The 13,294-nt window shown below is 43.8% G+C and overlaps 1 protein-coding gene across 1 annotated transcript in view; it reads left to right on the forward strand.

The window, feature by feature from the left end:
• Positions 1 to 2,718: 2,718 nt before the first annotated feature.
• Positions 2,719 to 13,294, forward strand: part of LOC135538935 (actin filament-associated protein 1-like 1) — a 28,868-nt gene continuing 18,292 nt past the window's right edge. The window contains exons 1-2 of the mRNA XM_064964814.1: positions 2,719 to 2,805; positions 12,199 to 12,202. Of these exons, the coding sequence (XP_064820886.1) occupies positions 2,719 to 2,805; positions 12,199 to 12,202 (91 nt within the window). The remainder of the gene's footprint in view (positions 2,806 to 12,198; positions 12,203 to 13,294) is intronic.

Here is a 13,294-nt window from a genome sequence, read left to right on the forward strand (position 1 = left end):
TTGATCAATAATATCAAAAAGACGGTGAATGTTATCAGAAGAGTATCTGTCTCTAATAAATCCAGTTTGGTCAACTTTTATTATTTTGGGAAGAAGAGTGTTTAGTCTTTTGGCGAGCAATTTGGTAATTATTTTATAGTCGAAATCCAACAAGCTTATGAGCCCGAAGTACGAGCAGGATAGGTGGTCCTTGTCCTTTTTTAGCAACACTGTAATACGGGCTGTGTGCATTGAGTCTGGGAGAACTCCGTTTTTGCAAAAATCCTCCAGCATTGGCATGAAGATAGGGCTGAGCTGGGGCCAAAAAGCTTTGTAGAACTCTCTGGGGAATCCATCTGGGCCTGGGGACTTATTAGGTGGCATGGAGGTAATTGCCTCCAGGATCTCATCAGGAGTGAAGGGGGAGTTGAGATCTTCTTGGTCGGTCTCTGATAGTTCAGGTAGCGAGATTCCCTCTAGGAAAGAGTGGAGTTCTGCCTCCGTTCTGCAGTAAAAATCATGAAAAGTTAAATTGATCTTTTTTGGGTCGTATGTGACCTCGTCCTCTGCTGTTCGGAGAGCCATGATTGTACGCTCTGACTGCTCCTTTTTAAATTGGTAAGCAAGCAATCTACTGGGCCTATTGCTATACTCATGGTATTTCTGTTTAGTAAAGAAAACCTTTTTTTAATCTCCCGAGTGTAGTCCAAATTCAGTTTGGCTTTGGCTGCTTTAAGATGACTGCAGGAGGTGCTGTCTGGGGATTGTTTATGTATTCTTTCACAGCATTCCAGCTCCCTCTCAAGATCTAGCCTGTGAGCTTCCATTGCTTTTTTCTTAGAGGAAGCATATGCAATTAGATGACCTCTTAGTGTGGCTTTAGCAGCGTCCCACATTGTGGCCGGAGAAACAGGAGAATCTTTGTTGTCTTGTGTGTAGTTGTCTATCCATGTAGTTACCAATGTATGGAATGCTTCGTTTGATAGCATGGAGGTGTTGGATTTCCAGCTCTTTGACCTCGGGATGTTTTTTCAGAGGTCAAAGCGAAGGTAGACAAAGGCGTGATCTGAAAGTGCTATGGGTCCGATTGTACATGTGGCTGAATTTATGAAACTCTTTGGGATAAAAATGTAATCTATACGGGAGTAGGTGTTATGGACATTAGAGTAGTATGTATAGTCCATAGATGAGCTATTAGTCTCTCTCCAGATATCAGTCCCATCTCTTTAGTAAGAGAGTTCAACATCTTTGCAGATCTAGGATTTGTGGTGGGGATTTGAGATGATTTGTCTAGGGTTGGGTTAAGGATACAATTAAGGGTTAAGGGTACAATTAAGGGTTAAGGGTACAATTAAGGGTTAAGGGTACAATTAAGGGTTAAGGGTACAATTAAAATCTCCGGCCACCACGCCAAAGGAGACACAATGCTCACTGAACAGGGTTATCATTTTTGACATGAAGGCAGGAGTATCTGTGTTAGGGGCGTATATGTTTAAGATAGTAATTGGTTGACCATATAGTGACCCAGTTATCAAAATAAATCTCCCCTCCGGAACAGATATGTTTTTGTCAATTATGAATGGAACATTTTTATGGATAAGTATGGCTGTACCTCTACTGCTTGATTTGAAAGATGAAAAATTCCCCTTGTACCACCCAAGCTCTGCGGAGTTTGGCATGTTCAGCATCACAGAGGTGTGTCTCTTGTAATAGCGCAATGTCTGCTTTTTCCTTTTCTAGAGCACATAGTATATTTTTCCGTTTTATTGCATGACCTAGACCATGGCAGTTCCATGTCAATAGATTTAAGGTACTAGTCATATTCATCGAACAGTAATCGAACTTTAGTGCAAGTCATTGCTGGGTAAAAGTGGATAGTAGTTACAGCTGCGTTCACATAAAAGGAAAATAAATGGTGTACATAAAATAATAATCTCTGAACACTCCAGCCGAGTTCCCAAACAACTCGACATATCCCGTTGGATCTATTACCCCCCCGCTCAGTCTCAATTCTGTGTTCCGAATAAAACAAAAACCGGGAACAGTTAGCAACGCACAACGTCTCCCTCTCCCCACCCAAGAAATGCCTCATCCTCTCCACCCCGCATTGAGTAAATGACACAGTTGCCCTCGTCCAGACCACAGTAAAAGAGGGGAGAAAAATGAAATCAATAGCCCAGCCTACATATACCTCCCCCAAGGGACATGGGGAACCCCAAGTAATAATAGCAACAAAAAACCAGGGAAATAAAAGTAGGCTGAAACATTAGTAGGCCTAGGTTAGGCTATACAGCCCATCCCTCTCAGTTAAAGGAAAATAAATATAAATTGGACGGCTATAATGACATTTAGGGGGTGGGTCTCTGGATATCAGCTATATGTTGTCTTACCTCCTTTAGTAATGGCATTAATCGCATTTAGTCATTGGTCTGTTTCTCATTGACCAGGATTGTCTTTCAAAAAACGTTTTGCCTCTTCGGGAGTTTTGAAGTGTCGCAAGGCTCCTTGGTGAAGAATCCTGAGCTCGTTTGGGTATTTGAATCCCCTGAAGATGCCTCGGTCAATTGAGTATTTCTTCACTTCGTCAAACTCTCAGAGAGAGCTTTCGGCGTATTCCAGCTGACAGGTCCTGGTGTAAAGCGAGTTTGGCGTTTCCCACTGTGATGGTGTTGTTTTTCGCCGCCTGTAGGACTCGTTCCTTGTCGGTGAATCTCAGGAAACGTATGGTGATTGGGCGCGATGGTTGTCTGGCTGCTGGCGGGGGCCTCAGTGCTCGGTGGGCCTGTCGGTGGACAGGTGGAGCCACTCAGGAGGTTTGTCTTGCAGGTAGCGGATCAGTGGCATGTTTCCCTCTTCTTTTTTGCCCAGATTGAATAGAACACAATTATTCCTTCGCCCCCTGTTTTCCAGGTCCTCTGTTTTCTCTTCCAGATGCTCAATTTTCTTTTTAGCATATGCTATTGTTTCCATGGCATCTGTCAATAAGTTTTCCATGGATAGGATTCGCCCGTCTGCCTCGTCCAGGCGCCCCGCGTTTATGGTTATCTTGTTGTTGATGTCAGGCAAAGCGTTTTCCAGGATTGTCACCTTGCCCCCTATCGCACTGAGCTAAGAGTTAATGGCATCTAATTTGGTGTTTAGTTCTGTACGTTGGGATCTCAACTCAGAAAGGATGTCTTCGACAAAGTGCGAGGTTGGCATTCGTTGTGCCTCGGGGGGAGCGGGTTCTCTTGCTCCTGGCTAATGGCGCTAGTTTTTTCTGAAGCTAGCTTCTTCTTGGAGGCTTTTTCCGTCGCTAATACTCGAGTCCGGGTAAAAATGTCGCCTTTTGTAGCCGCCATGACTTTTTCTTACTAAAGCTAAATGAGTTTGAACTTGGAGTGGAGGTAAGATTAGGAATTGGAAACTACTTGTGCGGAGCTCTTAGTTCATGCGGCCATTTCGTTCAAGGGTCACGTGATCCCGACATTTCACATTCTTAAAATAAAGTGGTGATCCTAACTGACTTAAGACAGGGAATTTTTACTAGGATTAAATGTCAGGAATTGTGAAAACTGAGTTTAAATGTATTTGGCATAGGTGTATGTAAACTTCCGACTTCAACTACATATATGTATGTATGTGTATATATATATATATATATATATATATATATATATATATATATATATATACATACATACACACACATGTGTAACAGCAGAGTGAAATCAGACTTATGTTGATTATGAATAGGGATGTAAGAGCTGAAATGGTCTTTGTCTGAGAATGGCCTGCCACAGTTTGACCCCGGGGCCTGTTGAGTGGAAATCAAAGCTGCCCGTCTAAAGGGGCACTCTGTGTGCTGACCCCCCCCCCCCCCCAGTTGAGCTGAACTGACCTTTCTCTAACCTCGGAATGTCACGGATAGCCAAGGTCATAGAATAACGATAAAAGACAGAGCTGTTAGAGATTTTATGAGTTATTTGAACTCCAACTCTCTCAAAATGCCCCAGAAAAGCCATTTCACAACCATCCTGTAGAGCAGTTTGGGTTGTTTTTCTGTAACTATGACTCCCATGATGGCCTGACCTAGGTCTCATTACTGGGTCTTCAGTCAAGGAGTCTCTACACAACACCAACACAGACAAGAAACATGTGCACACACACACTCTTGTATCTCTTCAATACTCAGGCAGTAAGGTCTAAAACAAGTTTTGTGAGGGAAAAGCGGGGAGCGAGTATTAGGACAATTATTCTCTCTTGGGGTCAGTCTGACCCTCCAGACAGAGGAGGTCCGGTAGTTTCTATCACGTCTGAGCCTCCAGACAGTGGAGGTCCGGGACTGGCCTCTGCAGAGCATTGTCATCAATTTCCTGTTGATGTGCAGCTTGTGTTCTCCTCTAAATAAACAGTTCCGTGTTGAAATATTGGCAGAGCAGCATTCTGAATGAAACTGAGACATTCACAATAACAACGCAGAAGGTAAAGAGGCGATGCTATTGGTGTGTTTATCTTGTCATGTGGCGGTGGCGTCTTGACAATGTGGGTGTGGCCAAAGTACATTTTTTTAGTAGACTCCCTGATGACATAAAGTCCCACTGACCAGTTGAAACCTAGACCTCCTCTGGGAGATGGATGTTCTCAGGCGGTAGCTCTGGAACTTGTCTTTATAATGCATGGAGGAATGGACTCAACAGACTCGAGCCACGTCTGTTCTCACTGCCTTAGATTTCCTGAAGTGCTGTGGAATCATTGCTATGTAATGACAATGTCATTCTCCTAGACTCTGTCCTTCCCTTCCCTCTCAGTGCTGTGGCCTGTTGTCTCTCTCAGATCTGTGATTGACCCAGTCCAACTTTTTGTTGTCGTCAGAATTGAATTTCACCCTCCCTCCCATGTGGTCTCCATATGACCAGGCTCTGGGTGCACAAAAGCCCTCTCTATGAGTCATTCCTCAGCCCTCGGTGAGTGTGATGAACAGCAAGCCTCTCGCCACAACAGCTGATGTGCATCTTCAGCGAGAGCCTGTCCTTGGCCGTGCACTGCCCCGTAGGGAGGACATGGCAGGTCAAACCAGACCGCTTGCTCTCCTCCTAGACTACAGACCATTTGTTGTGTGCAGAGACGTCTCACTAAGCTCTGGTCTGGTGAGCCTACCACTGGACAGAAAGTAAATATAGATGAATATGATACCATTTAAGACTCAGAGATCAGCAGATCTTTTATACAATCCAGAAGTCAAATCATGTGAAAGGATGAAGGCAGTGGATGGTGACGATGAAGTGAATTTGGGATGTTGTAGTAACGAGTGTAGATTACAGGAATAGGAAGCAGAAGGTTGGGGTTGATAGAAGCTGCTGTCGTCAGCCTAGACAGGGAAACCACAGCTGCAGGACATATCCTTTTACCCATAATGCCAATGGATGCCTCTGAACCACACAGCTGCGTCCCTACGCCCCTGCACATATCAGCCACCATGTGTGTTTTGAGTGAATGTTTTGTTGTTTTTTGTTCTAGTTTGTAACATTGCATTGTCCCTCTTTCTTCAAGAGTATTGTCATTGTCTAATTTTGTCCCTTGTCTGGACAATGGTGTATTGTTAGGGTGCGGAAAGGCTGAGTGCAAAGAGCTTGAATGAAGGTTCAGGACAAACTCTCCTCTCTGTAGGATGGATCTGTTTTAGTGGAGACATTACTGTTGTGACCTGTTGGAGCTGTCTACATTGGCTCTGTTACCACCCATATGTATGTTATAGTAACATCAGACAGCCTCTAAGGGTTGGATTTCATCTGTATCGCGGTAGAGCCGTGTTAATATTGAAAGGTAATTTACGATTGCGCGACACATGCAGCGTTTACTGTGAATGCAGTCTCTGCGAACGCCGGAACATTGTCTTTACGATTCAAAGGAGCTACAACGAGGGCCTTCCGTGATCCTTCTGCGATAAGGATCGACTCCAGCCCTAAGAGGCTGTCGGATGTTAATGGTAGTGTGAGTGCTTGTAAGTTTGCTGATTTGTCTTGTACTGTAAGCCAGCTCTGACTATACTGGAATAGTTCTCAGGCGTGGGGAGGGAAAGGAGAGAGTACATGTCAAATTTTATGATCTAAGCTGACAGCTCTGTGATCTGGGAGTGTTGACAGTTGGCAGGCGAGGCTTTGTTGACCTGAACTCAGAACTACGGTAGGGGTCATAGTGTTCAATCACACTGTGTGGGTGTGGCTGCAGGGGAACGTCACTGGAGGCCTCTCTGAGCACTGTGACTCAACTAAAGGGCAAATCCACAGAAATGGAATTGCGCTGAGACTCAGATTTTTCCAAAAGTATAACAATCCATACAAACTCTATGCACAAGGAATTCTTTTAACAATTTACACTGAATATTTGACACAAAAACACTTACTGGAAGGACTGTGCAGACACAACGTTTCATGAAACTCCCGACGAAAGTTATTGTGCTGACGTTGCTTCCAGAGGCAGTTTGGAAGTCAGTAGTGAGTGTTGCAACCGAGGACAGACGTGCTTCAGCACTCAGTGGTCCTGTTCTGTGAGCTTGTGTTGCCTACCAATCTGTGGCTGAGCCGTTGTTTCTCCTAGACGTTTCCACTTCACATTAACAGCACTTACAATTGACCGGGGCAGTTGGAAGTCACTAAGATAGCAGCTCAGTAAGGCCATTCTACTGCTAATTTTAGTCTATGGCGATGCATGGCTGTGTGCTCGGTTTTATACACCTGTCAGCAACGGGTGTGGCTGAAATATCAGAATCGACTCATTTGAAGTGTTTGAGTGTCCATATATCTCACACACAGTGCATTGGGAAAGTGTAAATCCACTTCACTTACTGTAGTTCAATAATAAATTTAAAATACATTATTCCAAAATCAATGTGTCATGTCATAGCTGACACCCCATTCTTTCTACAGACATCTTTGAATCTTAATTCTGCGTAGATACTTTTGGCGTTGTTGCTCCTAGACGTTACATTTTCTTTGTACGTGCATACATACATTGTGCATTCGGAAAGTATTCAGACCCCTTGACTGTTTCTACACACAATACCCCATAATGACATCACAATACCCCATAATGACATCACAATACCCCATAATGACATCACAATACCCCATAATGACAAAGCAAAAACAGGTATTTAGACATTTTTGCAAATTTATAAAAAATAAAAAGCTGACATCACATTTACATAAGAATTCAGATCGTTTACTCAGGACTTTGTTGAAGCACCTTTGGCAGTGATTATAGCCTCAAGTCATCTTGGGTATGACGCTACAAGCTTGGCAAACCTGTGTTTGGGGAGTTTCTCCCATTCTTCTCTGTAGATCCTCTCAAGCTCTGTCAGGTTGGATGGGGAGCATCGCTGCAAAGCTATTTTCAGGTCTCTCCAGAGAAGTTCAATCGGGTACAAGTCCGGGCTCTGGCTGGGCCACTCAAGGACATTCAGAGACTTGTCCCAAAGCCACTCCTGCTTTGTCTTGGCTGTGTGCTTAGGGTCGTTGTCTTGTTGGAAGGTGAAACCTCGCCCCAGTCTGAGGTCCTGAGTGCTCTGGAGCATGTTTTCATCAAGGATCTCTCTGTACTTTGCTCTGTTCATCTTTCCCTCAATCCTGATTAGTCTCCCAGTCCCTGCCGCTGAAAAACGTCCCCACAGCATGATGCTGCCACCACCAAGCTTCACCGTAGGGATGGTGCCAGGTTTCCTCCAGACGTGATGCTTGGCATTCAGGCCGAAGAGTTCAATCTTTCATCAGACCAGAATATCTTGTTTCTCATGGTCTGGGAGTCTTTGGTGCCTTTTGGAAAACTCCAAGGAGGCTTTCATGTGTCTTCTACTGAGGAGTGGCTTCAGTCCGGCCACTCTGCCATAAAGGCCTGACTAGTGGACTGCTGCAGAGATGGTTGCCCTTCTGGAAGGTTCTCCCGTCTTCACAGAGGAACTCTGGAGCGCTGTTAGAGTGACCATCGGGATATTGGTCACCTCCCTGACCAAGGCACTTCTTCCCCAATTGCTCAGTTTGGCCAGGCGACCAGTCTTGGTGGTTCCAAACTTCTTCAATTTAAGAATTATGGAGGCCACTGTGTTCTTGGGGACCTTCAATGCTGCAGACATTTTTTGGTACCCTTCCCCAGATCTGTGCCTCGACACAATCCTGTCTCAGAGCGCTACGGACAATTTCTTCGACCTCACGGCTTGGTTTTGCTCTGACATGCACTGTCAATTGTGGGACATTATATATAGACAGGTGTGTGTCTTTCCAAATCAAATTATGCAAACATTTCTAAAAACCTGTTTTCACTTTGTCTTTATGGGGTATTGTGGGTAGATTGATGAGAACAAATATTATTTACTACATTTTAGAATAAGGCTGTAACATAACAAAATGTGGAAAAAGTCAAGGTGTTTGAATACTTTCTGAATCCACTGTACATAGGGCAGCAGCCTCTAAGGTGCAGGGTTGAGTAACCGGGTGGTAACCGGCTAGTGACTAAGTTCAAGACAGGATACTGGGTGGAGCTAGTGATGGCTATTTAACAGTCTGATGGCCTTGAGATAGAAGCTGTTTTTCAGCCTCTCTGTCCCAGCTTTGATGCACCTGTACTGACCTCGCCTTCTGGATGATAGCGGGGTGAACAGGCAGTGGCTCGGGTGGGTGTTGTCCATGATGATCTTTTTGGCCTTCCTGTGACATCGGGTGCTTTAGGTGTCCTGGAGGGCAGGCAGTGTGCGCCCGGTGATGCATTGTGCAGACCTCACTACCCTCTGGAGAGCCTTGTGGTTGCGGGCGGTGGAGCTGCCGTACCAGGCGGTGATACAGCCCGACAGAATGCTCTCAGTTGTACTTTTGTGAGGGTCTCAGCTGGGTTAAAGATATGTGGTGTTTTTGGTAACAAGGCAATGTTTCTTAAATTTACAGAAGGCAGAAAAATGGTTCCAAAACTAAATAGAAGTGTTGATATTACCTGGCAGGGGTCTTTACTTCAACATTTATTGTGTTTTGATGCATTTCTAATATTTATTTTTTAAAGTTTTCTGGTTGATGTTTTCTAAGACCCCTTTTCCATCTGTTTGACCAGAAATTGGTCATTTTACATGGAAACCACCTAAATTAGCTACACCACCCACAGGATCTCCCAGGCTGACACACTTCCCAGAGATGTCCGAGCAGAGGGCGCAGGGGAGTGGGCGTCTGGGCGAGAGGGGTGTAGGGCTGGAGGTTTGAGGGTGTTGCATGGGAATGCAAGTGGCGAGGCGAGCGGGCCAGGCCCCTCTCTGGTCCTGGATTCAGACAGACTAGTGACCCCTAGTGACCCGGGGGCTGTGGAGTTGTGATTTCACCCCACACTGCTCCAATAACACACACATCCTACAGCACCGCTAGGCCTGCTTCTGCTCCTGCTCCACTCCCATTTTTCTCTTTCCTCAAACACATACAGTATGTCTATGCTCTCTAGTGAGAGATGATGATCACACACATCCTCATACAGTATGTCTATGCTCTCTAGTGAGAGATGATGATCACACACATCCTACAGCACCGCTAGGCCTGGTTCTGCTCCTGCTCCACTCCCATTTTTCTCTTTCCACGAACACATACAGTATGTCTATGCTCTCTAGTGAGAGATGATGATCACACACGTCTATATTGTTTAGCAGCAGAAATATAGGTTTTTATTATTTTGTTAGGCTCCATTTCCTTGTTTTCAAGAGGAAGGAAACCAACCATTCTCTGTGGAAACAATCTGCTGCCCTTTTTAAATGTCTCCTCAATGAATTAGAGATTCAATCTGCTGACTATGAGAAAATAAGTCAGCATTCATTAGCGACACGTACAGTTTCTCTAAAGTGACACTCAAAGGACAAGATCACAAGTCTTTAAAAAAAGGGGGGAGGAACAACCAGAGCAGTGAGGCTGATTCATGTGACGCTCTCTGTTATGTCTGAGTGTTGATGCTAGTCATGTGATGCTCTCTGTTATGTCTGAGTGTTGAGGCTAGTCTAGTGTCACGTGATGTCTGAGTGTTGAGATGCTCTGTTATGTCTGTTATGTCTGAGTGTCTGTTATGTCTGAGTGTTGAGGCTAGTCACGTGACGCTCTCTGTTATGTCTGAGTGTTGAGGCTAGTCACGTGACGCTCTCTGTTATGTCTGAGTGTTGAGGCTAGTCACGTGACGCTCTCTGTTATGTCTGTGTTGAGGCTGTGGCTAGTCACGTGACGTCTCTCTCTGAGTGTTATGTCTGACGCTCTCTGTTATGTCTGAGTGTTGAGGCTAGTCACGTGACGCTCTCTGTTATGTCTGAGTGTTAAGGCTAGTCATGTGACGCTCTCTGTTATGTCTGAGTGTTGAGGCTAGTCATGTGACGCTCTCTGTTATGTCTGAGTGTTGAGGCTAGTCACGTGACGCTCTCTGTTATGTCTGAGTGTTGAGGCTAGTCATGTGACACTCTCTGTTATGTCGTGACATGCTCTCTGTTATGTCTGAGTGTTGAGGCTAGTCATGTGACGCTCTCTGTTATGTCTGAGTGTTGAGGCTAGTCACGTGACATGCTGTAATGCTGTGAGTGCGTTGGCAGGTATTTTGCTCAGTTCAGTGGGTGGCTCTCTGGGGTCTCCACGGTTTCCTAGTGTGTCCAGCTGTAGCCATGAGGACGTGTCAGTGTGGTGAGCAGAGAGGGAGACGGAGAGAGGCAGAAGAGTCAAGGTCACTGGATCAGCCTCACCCCCCGGACATCCCCTATGGAGAACCCAACCCAACACGATTCCTGTTGAATGGAAACCTTTTACTGACTGACTATGCATGCATTCAGACTTCCATTGTGGTTTCCTTTATATCATCCAGTGACGTCATTTAATTGCCAACCCCCCCCCCCGCCAATCCCATTTAGCAGTTTCCACCTCTAGAGACTAAGGTTGCAAAGGAAGGGTATATACTGGAAACGTTCAACGTTTAACCAGTGAACTACCAACATTTTTGTATCTTTCAAGGATTTAATGTATTTTATCTCACAACATCTAGTTGCCCTTTTTAAGGTACTTCACATTTGTACAGGTGTCTGTAATAATCTCTGGCCCTCTGTGTGGCCTTATCACATGGAAAATATGTCCAAATAATTCAGGAAGATTTTCAAATAAAAATTGAATGACAAAGCTGTAAAACATTATCCTAAATGTAAATCAACGAGGTGAATACTTTTGTTCAATGAAGGTTTCAACATGAAATATCCTTTTTATATATATATTTTTTTTTACACATTTATTTTACTATGTTAGTAATGTGTATCTTGTCAATGTTTCGGTGTCAAACTGGTGGCAGCTGTGAAGGTCAATAGTTGGAAGAGTTAATTGTAAATAATACCATTGTTTATTAGTTGCTTTTTTTTCATTAATTAGGCAATTTTCTCTTGAGCTGTATGGTCTAACTGTATGTATCTGCTAGAAACTCATGGACACTGATAGAAAAAATGAATACTATATATATATATATATATATATATATATATATATATATATATATATATATATATATATATATATATATATGAATATAATTGCTTAAGTGACTCAAGATTATCAAAGTTATGATAGATTTTCTGTTAATGAACAAAAATTACTGACGATTCTGGTAACATCGGTAAACTACCGGTAGGTTTACAATCGTACTAGAGACCCAACCCTGAGAAGTGGAACCCCTCAAAGACAAGTAGATGACATTTAAAGATTGTGTGTGACGTCTCAGATGGGCAGAGAGACTGACTGGCAGAGAGACTGACTGGCAGAGAGACTGACTGGCAGAGAGACTGACTGGCACAGAGACTGACTGACACAGAGACTGACTGACACAGAGACTGACTGACACAGAGACTGACTGACACAGAGCGACAAAGTAGAGCGAGTAGAGGAGTGGAGGGTGTAACAGCAGGAGAGTAAATTATTTGAGCCCAGCCCACTAGATACCACAATACCAGGGTAGGAGCGAGCGAGGGAGTGAGTTAAATGACTGTGTGTTGAGAGCTCTGCAATCATCCAGAGACGAGCACAGCTGATGTGTGGATTACCACAGCATTTCTCACTGGAGCTGTTTTTGGGAAATGGTGGGCTTTCTTCTTCTTCAGCTGTTGAAGCCAGTAAGCAACCAAATCGACTGCATGCTTGTATTATACTGTCTTGGCAGCCTCTCTCTTAGTGGTCTGTGTGGGTTGTGTTTGTCCTCGTCTCTCAGGACCGTAACATTTGAATTGGAGATGGATGTCCGTGTAGATCATGTGATTAGTCTTATGGTTGGTTCTACTGAGTACTGGATCTCCACTTCCTGACGATGTGTGGATGTTTTCTCAATTATCTCTGAAAGTTGACTACTTTTCAGACAGTGATGTTTTGACAGGGCCAGTTCATTTCCGTTCCTTGATATTCAGAGAGGGGATTTGTTATTACAGAGATGTTTATTGTGACCGACCGCCTCGTTTCGGTCTTATGCAGCAAAATTAGATTTTTAAACATTTTTTTTTTACATTGGATAAAAGTAGATTCAAAGCTAGAAAATGGTATATCATACACAGCAGTTGAGGAACACATGGGAAAGTAGTTCAGCTTTGAAAATTGATCAACTTTTGCGAAAATGGCTCTTGAATGTTTTGGGACACCTACTGGAGAGCTCTTCTTTGTCTACACCTATTAATATATTGTTCACACCCTCTTAAGCCTTAGCCCCATCCATGTCTTTAATGATACACGTGAGGCCATGTGCTAAACAGTGAGTACGATAGTGTACAACCAAAGATTTCAAGACTCGAGACTGGTTTCTACTATGTCTATCGACATGTCTGTATACAGTTGTCGCAATGACATCATGAAAATTCTATTGTCGTTCCGACATCAAACTTGTCATTGTTGTTATGAAACAGTATGAACACAAAAACAACAGGCTGCATGACATCAGCAGTACGGTGGTCCAAAACAGCATAAATGGTGTATTTCAATACCAATAAACCTATTAGTTTAAACATGTATTTAGTATATGTCAATCTAACAAACCAGGCAACTTAACTTGGTTAGTTTCTAGCTTGTTAGAAGGTGTACACGGTACAATGAAATGGTTACTTGCATAGTGGAGTCTTTTGTTTCGACATGTAGCGAGCTAAACAATGAACCATAATCCCAACTCATAACGTTAATACCCTCCATGTATCTACAGTTAGCTAAAGCTAACCAGCTAGCTAGGTTCAATTTTAGCTAGCTAGCTAACATTAGGCTAGAACTAGCAATACAAATTTCTCTGAGATACGGATGACATTACTACAGAGATCATACACATAATG

The sequence above is a fragment of the Oncorhynchus masou genome, unplaced genomic scaffold (genome assembly GCF_036934945.1).
Source record: "Oncorhynchus masou masou isolate Uvic2021 unplaced genomic scaffold, UVic_Omas_1.1 unplaced_scaffold_1638, whole genome shotgun sequence".
NCBI lineage: Eukaryota > Metazoa > Chordata > Actinopteri > Salmoniformes > Salmonidae > Oncorhynchus > Oncorhynchus masou.